Below are 10,696 nucleotides of genomic sequence, written 5' to 3'. Positions count from 1 at the left end.
AGATGCTCATACTTTGAAGAGTGAATGCAGATGCTGTAGACACCTGAGAAACGTAGCCAAGAGAGGAATAATCTAAAGAAATTTGTCATTCCTCACATCAATTAATTCAAGATGGAACAAAAATTTAGTGTAGACAATAAAACTATAAAAGTACTAAGCAAAATCGTGGAGGTATTTTTATTATCTTGTAGAAGAGAGAAAGTCATTCTAAGCATGTCAGGAAAATCAGGAATTATAAAATTAAAGAGGTTAAGTTTACAGCATGAGATTTAATAATGTCTATAAAGAAAAAATATAAATAAGGTTAAAAGACTAATAAGGTGGTCAAAATTTTGCAACACAAGTCAAATAATGTCCTCAATATACATAACGCTTAAAAATCCTTAAGATTCCATTGAATGCAAAACTATACAGCCATTAAAAACAATACAAATCTATATTTATTGTCATATACAAATGCCGACATTAAGGAAGCAAGTTACAAGGCGGTACATTCATGTAAAGGTGTACATATCTGTAGATATGCATACCTAAATATACACAGGGAGCTGTCTGAAAGTAACTTTGCGTAAATCTTAATGTGGTCATTTTTGGGTAGAGGATGACTTTTCATTTACTTTTTTAAAAATATTTTTGAAACAAATGTGCATGTACTGTTTATTTAAAAAACAAGAAATATATTTCCCCCCAAATTTTTAGAAATATTAGCATATTTACAAAGAAAAAAAATCTACATTTGGCAGAGAAGTTAGTCAGACAGCAAAACAGCTGATAAAGAGACACCAATGTGAAGGATTCTTAAAGGAAAGTAACTTTATGCATGGGATCGACACAGATACTTTGCAATCATCTTTGGAGACATCATCTCAGGGAGAATGCTCTAAGAGAACTTCCGTCACTGTTAATTCATGAACCAAAGTGGAAAAAGCAGACTAGAGATGTTTTTAAACAGCCTGGGGAGAGCATGGGAGGCAATTTTGAATTTGATACTACAAGGTATAAAGGGAAAATAATAGAATGGCCCATCAACTCCCATTATCAAGTTAATGATCTTATACTAGTAATGGTTACATGTGCCGGCTAAGAGGGAGACAAAAAATGTGAAAATGTGTGAAATACCCTCCTTACACACAGTTCTGAAAAAACCAGATTCCTTGTCATGCATTTAGCGCTGCGATTCTCAAACCTGGCTGCATTTTAAAAATCACCTGGAAGCTTTTTTAAAAATCCTAATGCTTGGGTCTAGAAAAGGTAAATCTATAGAAACGTAAGTAGATTCGTGGCTGCCTGGGGTTGGGGAGTGGAAACAGGGAGTGACATGAATGGGCATGAAGTTTCTTTTTGGGGTGATGGAAACATTGTAAAGTTAGACTGGAGTGACGGTTGCACAATTCTGTAAATTTACTGAAAATCCCTGACTTGTACATAAAACAGTTTCATGGTACTATACCTCAATAAAGCTGTTCCAAAAAATACTCTTGCTTGGGCTCCGCTCCGAGATACTGTGATTCAATTGGTCTGGGGCGAGAGTGGCAGGAATGGTTTTTAAAAGTTCTCCAGACGATTCAAATGTGCCGCCACAGCTGAGAACCACCAATTCAGTGATATGAAACCACTTTACAAAATTACTTTTGCAGGTGACCACGGCCAGGTTCTTTGAAATGGAGCATATACAGAGCTTTGGACCACCTTTGGTTTCCACTGTCCATCCCCAACTCTACAACGGAAGCTTGTCATGGTCATCGTGAATGCCACCTTGTTGGGGCGACTATACAGGCATATGGTTCCACTTTTAGAACTGTAGCTTGAAAGCTAAAAGGATGCTCTGAATATATATGCTTAAGGTGGGTATGAAGTACGTTGGAGTCTGTTCAGATCAATCCAATGAGTTTGAATTTGAAGGCACTCAAAGTCACAGCACATGAGAAAGAATTAATATTAAACGGGAAGATTGAGGATGAAGGTCGGGAAGTAGAAATAATGGCTATCCTTAAACACTGAAAGGCTACCAAACAAGGGCAATTGAACTGGTTTTCAGATTCTCAAAAGAAACAGGATTGCCGCAGAAGGCCACAGGAAGATGGATTTCAGTTCTCTGCAAGGAAGATCTTTACAATAGTCTTGTTCTAGGCATTGTGCTAATCCTGGAAATACAAATGCAGTGACTGAGTGGTTCTCTAATGCCAGCAGGCACTGCAATCACCTGGAGGGCTTGTTCAATCCCAGGTTGTCGGCCCCGCCCCTGGAGTTTCTGACTCTGAAGGTCTGGGGTAAGATCCAAGAATCTGCATTTCTAACAAAGTCCCAGGTGATGCTGATGCTACGGATCTGGGGACCACACTTTGAGAAGCTGTAAATCTAAGTGTTATCAGAGCTCCATGAAAGGACATCTAAATCAGATCAGGAGGAGAGGAGTGATGTGAAAAGACTTCTCAGCAGAGGTTTGGGGCGTGCTGAACTTTGAAGAAAGTACGAAGGCACAGAGTAATGTACAGGGTGAGTGAGAGTGAATGTACAGCGAGGAACACAGGCACAGACCAGCAGCCACGCAAGTTAGTTATTGGATGTTTATTGTACACAGGGTACCGTTCTAGGTGCTGGGTATGGAGACAAAGGAAGCAAAGCCCCTGCTCTCACGGAATTTGTAAACAATCATGCCTCATGCTGCAAAGTCCCACGAGGGAGCGGAACAAGCTGTTGTGAGAGAAGAGGGGCATCTGAAGAGGTGGCACTTAAGCCCGCCCCTCAAAAATGAGACAGAAGCCTGGCGTGTTTAGGAAATGAAAATCCATGTGTCGGAAGTACAGTGGCTGCGAGTGTGTGGAAGCAGACGCCTGTAGAAAGATAAACACGAGCAGATTCCGTAGAACAACGCAGTGAACATATCGGCTCTTTAGACGGTTTATTCTGTAGAAATTTGGAAGATGAACTAGAGATCGACCAGACTAAAGACTAGTCCGAAAAAACAGGTGAGAGTGGTGAGAACTTAAGTGATGCATCACGACAGGAACGGAGGAGACGGAGATGAAGATGGGAGTGAATCTAAAGGATTTAGTGACCATCTCATTGCTCACGGGAAGCGAGCGGTCAGCAAGGATTCAGGATGGCTCGCAGAATTTTGGCTTGGGCACCTAGCTGTGCTTTCGGTTAGGGTATAGAGAGGAACTGGTTTGGGGGTGAGAAGGTGCTAAGTTTAGGTTTTGACACAAAGAGTTTGGAGTGATTAAAACGAATACAAGTGGAAGTGTTTACCAGTTGATTAAAGAGCAAAGCAAGCCAGCCTGGGCAGGTGATTTTGATTTGGGAAACAGCTGAATTAAAGTGTTAGCTGGCGGGGGCGGGGGATGAGGGCACCCGAGGAGGAGATACAGGAAGAGCCTCTGATGACACCGTTCGAAGGGTAAACAGAAAAGAAGACTAACGAGCAGCTGCAGGGAAGAAAAATTAGGAAAAAGTAGTGGCCGAGAAGCCAATGGAGGAGTCTCCCAGAGGGAGTGGACAAGTGTCAGGTGTCATATACGAAGTGCAGTGCCCACTGGACTTGGCAACATGTGGTCAGTTATGGCCTCCGTGAGAGCAGCCTCAGTGGAACGTGGAGAGGAGGGTCCAGATTACCGTAGATTGAGGGATCTGAAAGTGAGGTGGGGGGACGAACGGGGCTTGGCTACAAAGGAAGGACCAAGAGGGCAGGAGAGGGAGACAGGGTCCAGGAGCACGTCAGAGGGAGAGACCTGAGCGTATGCGCTGAGGGAGGGTGCGAGGTCTCTGAGGAGGTGAGGTGGGATGGGACTCACCGGCTTGCCCGTTTGCCTACGGTCTGTGTTGGCCAGAGGACAGACACCTGTTCTGAGACAGATGTGGATGCTGAGCCCTCCTGCTGGCTTCAGTTTCCTCCGTGTTACAGGGGAGGCCTCTGCTGAGGGAAGAGAGGTGCTGGGATGGGGACTGGACAAGAGACCAAGGTCTCAAGTGTCTTTAAGAATGGAAGGGGTTGCTGGACCTTCAGGGCTGCTGCCCTGCTCTGAGAGCCGGCCTCCTTGAGTCAGCTCGTAGAGCTACCCATCAAGGGCGTGTACTCGGCAGTATTTAGCAGCGACGACATCGGATGGCGGAACCGACCGGGGATGAGGTCCTGCAGGGTCAGAGTGATGGAGAAACAACCAACCACGAAGCTTAGTGCCAAGTAGAAAGGATGGCAGGGTTCAGTCAGGAGACTAAAGCCACCAGGGCCCGGGTGGCCTACTGGTCTCAGCAGAAAGCGGCCCAGAATGAGGAGGGCAGGGGCCGATGCTTTGGCCGGAGGGAGAATTTCTCACTAAGGCCAAGTAGCTACCAACTCAGGAGGAGGGAGGGGCACGGTTAGGTCTGTCGGAATGTGTCTGATACACTCGTCTTACTGAATAGCACAGCAAGATGCTGGTCTTGGGGCACACGTCAAAGTGCATGATGAACTCCACAAAATTCAGACCCAAATGGAGACTATGGGTGTGCTCTAATATGAACGTTAGTGACCGAGACTTAAATTTTCTAACAACAGAATATTCAGCAGAGCCTGCGTGTTCCCTCCTCAGGAGTACGGAATGGGAATTTGGATTACATGTCCAAAACCTCTCTACTATCCTCCCTTCTCAATTCCATCAAAGTTTTTGTAAGAAACATCCTTAGAAACGTCTGTCTTACCCTCCTTCAAGGAGAGGGGCTGTAACTTAAATGTCTTTGTATCCACAAGAACCCACACATGGTAGGAAACAGATTCCAAAAAGGGAAGTAAGCAACAGAAGGTCATACAAAGAGCTAACACCCAGATCAGTTCATTCCTAAATCCAGCATTCTTTCTTATGTAACCCTGAAGTTCTCACCTGGGCTTTTGAAGTTTTTGTTTTGAGGGGGTGTTGTTTTTGAAACTACATTAGATTCTGAGCTCACCCCTATGTCCCTGGCAACTCACCAGAGTTCCTTACTAGGGGGTTCACCAGCTGGAGCCACCAAACCATCTTTAAGGCTGCTTGTGCCATCTTTATTTTGCATTAACAAAGATACATCCTGGCTCCACAGACGAGCTTAGAGAAAATCCTTGCCTAGTAAAGAAATTTCATGGGACTTTGTCACATGGAAACATTAAATCATCTTTCTGCCTACTAAAAGCAGGGCAGAAACACACTTTAAAGAGCAAATAGGTGAGAAGAGTCAAGAAATTCCAAATTCCACTGTTTGGTCACAGCATACAGTCCTTGAGCGTGTTCTTCTGTATTGTTCGTTCGTTGTGTTATCTGAGACTTCCCAATGCAAGGCTAAGCTTCCCATGAAGAGATTCTGGATCTTCAACGTACTGGTATCAACCACAATGCCAAGGCCCCAAGAAATACGTGATCTAAACTGGGTGGATTCCACACAACTTTTAAAAAGAAAAGAATCTGTCAATCTTACGAAATTTCATGGTCTTTTTGTTGTTGTTGGCAAGAAAATTCTTTTCCAAGTTGAGATAACCAGTTTTTTCTTCCTCCTTCTTCCCACTAATTCTCCTCCCTAACACATACATACACAATCAAACACTTCATGTTTGAGGCCAATTTCACTGCAGGCAGAACCTTGACATTTTCAGCAATGATCTGTCCCTCACGCCTGCATGACCTGATAACCTTGGCAATGAGAAAAAAGGGCCATTTACTTCTCTGAAGTGTAAGGTGCAGTTTGAGCTAGTTTTAAGTACTAGGAGGCCAAAGGAAAAAGGAAGTATTTCTTCATCTTTCCTGCTTTTATTACTGGTTCGCTACAAAGGGATAAACCGCTTAAGAAATCAACGGTGGGGAAAATGTCTGAACATTTTCATTCAGACGCTGGACTCTTGCTGAAAACAGAGAAAGGTGAAATCTGCAGGAATCACTTCTTCTACTTCACGCTTTCTGAAAACACTATTCTCAGCAATTTAACAGGCTAATTACACCACTGGTGAAGTTATTTGAGGCCAGTTCTTTATTTTATAGAGAGCAAATGCACATTAGAAACTGTTCTGCAACAGGTTAAAAGTGGCTCTCAGATCAATTACCAAAATCTACCTTTACTTGGTTACCACTTAGAGTTGCCACCAATGTGAATGACAGGGTAGGGGGGGACCTGAGCACACACACAATTTTTTAAATTTTTTAGATGTAATGCAAATAACCATACCTAACATTCTTTCAGAAAACAAAAGAAATGCAAAACATGCTCAAAAAAACAAGAAATCAAGTTATACTTTTCATAAGGCACCACCAAAATCCCTGGTAAATTAGAGTCCATATTATATTTAAGTGTCTCACTAACAGGTAAATAAACATGTAAGAGAATAATCAATAGGTCGTGAGGCTTACAAAAGACATTCCTGTTTAGACACCTTGGAGTATTGCAAAAGTAAGAATAAGCAGGACACATCTTTAAAAACCCATCACATCCTTTCCCAGTGCACATCATTCGTTGCATAGTGGTGACTGGATATGATCCAGACCAAGAGAAGACTAGAATTCCAAAATATATTAATATCCATTCTTTCCTTCTCATGCTGTAAATACTAAATGCCATGGCACATCCACATCCAAAGTAATGATATGCCTTAATTAAAAACAACAAAAAAGGTGGGATTTCAAAAGGTAAAAGGCAAACCAATTGCCTACTTTTAAAAATTTATACTTAAGGACATACCGCAAAAGCAACTTTTTACACACACATGAAGCTAGTTCATATGTAAACCTTTACTGAACCTGGTTACGTGTGGGACTTTGCTTAATTTTCCCACAATTTTCAAATCCCACTTCAAATTGCCACTTTCTCCTTAAAAGGTGGATAATCCCTCCCTTTGAAAGAAGGGCTTTCTCAGTTTTCCCTTTCACCCTCCTACTTTAAGCACTGGCTGATATTTGCACAAATGGACTGTAGAATTAAAATATTGCCAAGTAGGGAGTTTCTCTTACATCCACTGAATTGCATCAAAATCTAAAAATTAAGAGAAACAAGCAAGCTGACATTTCTTGGACACGTGTCGAAGACAAAAGTAGAGAAGTGAAGCACAGGTGAAATCGTTCTCATCTCACAGGTCAGCCCTCGCTGGGGTTTTGATTATTCAAGTACATCGCGGGCGACCCAGGTTTCACATCTGCCGTTTCAATTATCTGAAGCGTGACGTGCAGTAGCTGTTGTTCCATGATGCCCACGTGTGAGTCAGGAAGAGCTGGGAGGCAGCAGCTCGGGAAGGAGCCTGGCCCTGCATCTCCCCACACATCTCTGCAGGGTCACTACAGGCAGCGAGGCCAGCCCCGGCTGGAAGGACCACGAGACAGCTGTCATTGCACTTGCGTGGTTCCAAGGACCTACTCTTGACCTACCAGTTTTCATCTTCCTTTCTATAACCTTTGCCAAAATGGTTTATAATGAACGTAGTGAGACATACCTTTGAAAGAATTAACGAGTAAGTTAAAGAACGAGTGGTGAAGAATTGCGACTCTGAGGAGATAGGAAGGGTAAAGAAACATTTTAAATCAAGTTTTAATATGAAAGGTTACAATACCGCAGAATGGAGTTAAGTTGTAAAATAAGTAATTTCCTCTAAGTGAAAAAAACATCATCATTTCTTTAACAGATGAATCTTAGTTCACTCATTACAAAATTACACATATCTATATATTTTTCTTTTCTCTTTCTTTTTTTTTTTAACTGTCTCTCATCTGTTCTCAACCTTTGGTCTAAATGGTCAAAAGTCAGACCAAATCCGCTGTGACTTTCAAATAAATACAGAAAATCCCACAGTATCAATTAAATGATATATTTGAGTTTCAAAATGTCCGAAGATAAACAGGGAGCTATTCGTGGTTGGAGACTGCCTTGCGTTTTTCTCTCAGTCAAATATGCAGGCAAATACCTATTATGAACATAAATTGTTCCCTCAACAGCCCTCTATCCATCCAGCACACTCCAAGCGGCAGAGCACCTTAGCTGTCTTTCTCAGCACCTCATGCCCCTCCACTGATAGCTGAGGAACGAAGGAAAAACAAGGTATTTTTAAATATATTCCGGGCAGCCATCACTTAAGACTGCATTCAATTTTTAACCCACAAGTACTTGCGAAGACTTTTACAGAGAAGACCGAAAAGCAAAAAACATTGTGCTTTCTTCTATAATATCAACCAGGTGAAATTCTTAACTAAGTAGTAATATCTTTATGTATTGAGAGACTGGCAAAATGATAAGTTATGAAACTGGTTACTTAGTTACCTTGTAATTTCCATTGAAATCTTAAATCATACACACACTTGAGATGAGATTTTAAGACCCATGCACACCAACACTTATGAACCTCTTAACAGGCCAAGACACTCAAAATGTTATATGATATTAAGGGAGAAGTGACTAAAAAATAGGTAGTAGAACCATAGAGAAAGCATTTCCAGAAACTGGATTTTATAGGAAAGGTTTTGCTTTTTTTAGTAAGATGCCTTTTGAGTTAAATCTCATACCCACGCAAACTGTGACTGGACAGTACATTTCACTTCTAGTTACTAGAAGACATTTCTTTAAAAGAGATCGGGGCAAAAAGGGAAGACAAGACTAAAAGCTGCTCTCTGGGCCCACCCTGCTCCCCCCTTTTAAAAGGAAAACTGATGAATTTAAGTCAAACCACAGATCTTTAAACTAAAATAAAGGGACACAGGATAGTGAAGACAAAACACCATTTTTAGTTTGTTTGGTGGGTTTTTGGGTTTTTTTGTCCTAAAAAAAAAAAAAAAAAAATTAGTCCCCTTCTAATAAGAGTTTCCATACAGCTTACCTAACACCTTCACAAGGACACAGAACACAACAGGAGGGAGAACACAGCACCGTAGTTCCAAACTTTCACATACAAAACAGAACTACCATCACAGATACAGTATGACCAGGTTTCCCCACAGAAAGGGACAAGTCCCAACACACAAACGAAATATAATTACCTATTTGAACAAAACCAACATGGAAGATCTGGTCGGGCTAGGATGGAGAAGGAAGTGCTAACTCCTTGTACTACAAGGAAGGAATGGGATTCCTTTATTAAAAAGCAAGATGAGAAAGCAAGCCCCCAAATGGATTTTTGATGCTGAAACTCTGTCATAAGCTGCTGGTAACGGTAAATATATATATATATATATATATTTATATATATATATATTTATATATTCATATATGTATATTAAAAAAGGAAAAATAATCTATTTATAGAACAGTCAGTAGTCAGAGACATTTAGAAAAAAGTAAAAACAAGTCCTTTTTTCTTTTTTTTTAAAAATGGATTTACTAAAACAACTTTGTCACCCAGAGGTACTGTAAGCCCACGTCTTCTGATGAAGCCACGTGCTGTGCGACAGCATCTGCCGTGGGCCACAGTCAGAAACGGCCAGTCCTGGAAACCACAGCCAGTGGGGGCCGGGCTGCAAGGCAAGAGCTGTTATTTGCTGGTCTTGCTCGGGGCCACGCCTGAAGCCTGGTGGCACCTGGTGCGCTTGTGAATGAAGGGTTCCCCGAAAAGCAGGCACCGCTGTGGCTCAGTCAAACATTCTGACTTGTCTTCTTTGCTACCGCAGAAGCCTGGATCCACGTACCTGCTCTTCTTTAAAATGTAGACCCAAGACAGCAAGACTTCTCAAAGCCAAAAAAAGGCTCCTTGCCTTGAAATAAAATCTCTTCTTCCCAGAATCCTATCTAGTCAGACTTCTGAACTAGATGCCATCCTCCTCCTTAGGAAGATGAGGTGATCTGCCTCTCAACTGGGGTTTTCTTCTTGGTACAAACAAGCACATGGAGCTGAGGTCTACAGGCTGTGCCACTACCCATGGCCTCTGACAGGATTAACTTCAGCCCTGGCCCTCTCCTAGCTGGATGTGTAGGGCGTCAAATGCCAGGGCAGAGCGGAAGGAAACTGCTACTCTACTCCTCTCCCACTGGCCTAACTAAGGAGATCCAAGTGATCAGCACCTCTGGATGGTGCCGGCTGCAAACCTCTAACTAGTACCAACGGGCCAGAAGCTGCATCCTACATGCCCTGCCAGCACACCAATGCACTAATGCCAGCCAGCCACCCTAGAGCTCAAATGTCTGGCCTTAATGTGACAAGCAATCTCAGAGGAGACGCGAACTGAAACACTGGCTGCTGGACCAAAGCAGACCCCCTCGGCCCAGATGTGCTGACAGAGAACGCAGGTCCCACGTCCACGCCCAGGGGAAGTCGGCTGGGAGGACTTGCCCAGAAGGCCATTCGTCTTTGGAAGCAACATTCTGAGTGGATCTGAACCACTCTACTGACTAAGGTCTCTGTGTGGTCCGTTTTCCCCCATGTCCCAAACTAACCCAGCATCTGCTAACTGGTCTCTTTAAGATCCTCCACTGGTAGTTTGTAGCTCATTATGAAAGAAGGAGGTGGTACTGGACCTGGGCTATCCGGCCCCTGCTTCTTTGCACAGTTTGTACAGATGTAATCTTCATTTTCAGCCATTTCTGGAGATACACCCACACAAACTTGGTGAAACCACTCATCACAGCCACCATCACACTGCACCCAGTCTACCTGTTGGAGACAAGATCAGGGAATGTTTAGGTTACATACACATTAAGCCTGAATACAAGCAAACCAAAGAGCTTTCTTGGCTTAAATGAAAGCAAATAATTGGGATGCCCAGAGACAGACAATGACTTCTTA

General features: G+C 42.7%; 1 protein-coding gene across 5 annotated transcripts in view; it reads right to left on the bottom strand.

The window, feature by feature from the left end:
• Positions 1–222: 222 nt before the first annotated feature.
• Positions 223–10,696, bottom strand: part of KDM5A (lysine demethylase 5A) — an 87,054-nt gene continuing 76,580 nt past the window's right edge. For all 5 annotated transcript variants that reach the window (XM_036864813.1, XM_036864817.1, XM_036864816.1 and 2 more), the window contains one exon: positions 223–10,564. In XM_036864813.1, the coding sequence (XP_036720708.1) occupies positions 10,358–10,564 (207 nt within the window). In that variant the 3' untranslated portion in view covers positions 223–10,357. The remainder of the gene's footprint in view (positions 10,565–10,696) is intronic.

The sequence above is a fragment of the Balaenoptera musculus genome, chromosome 10, assembly GCF_009873245.2.
Source record: "Balaenoptera musculus isolate JJ_BM4_2016_0621 chromosome 10, mBalMus1.pri.v3, whole genome shotgun sequence".
Classification (NCBI taxonomy): Eukaryota; Metazoa; Chordata; class Mammalia; order Artiodactyla; family Balaenopteridae; genus Balaenoptera; species Balaenoptera musculus.
The sequence above is the reverse complement of the archived record's forward strand: the minus strand, read 5'-3'. Positions and strand labels throughout refer to the sequence as shown.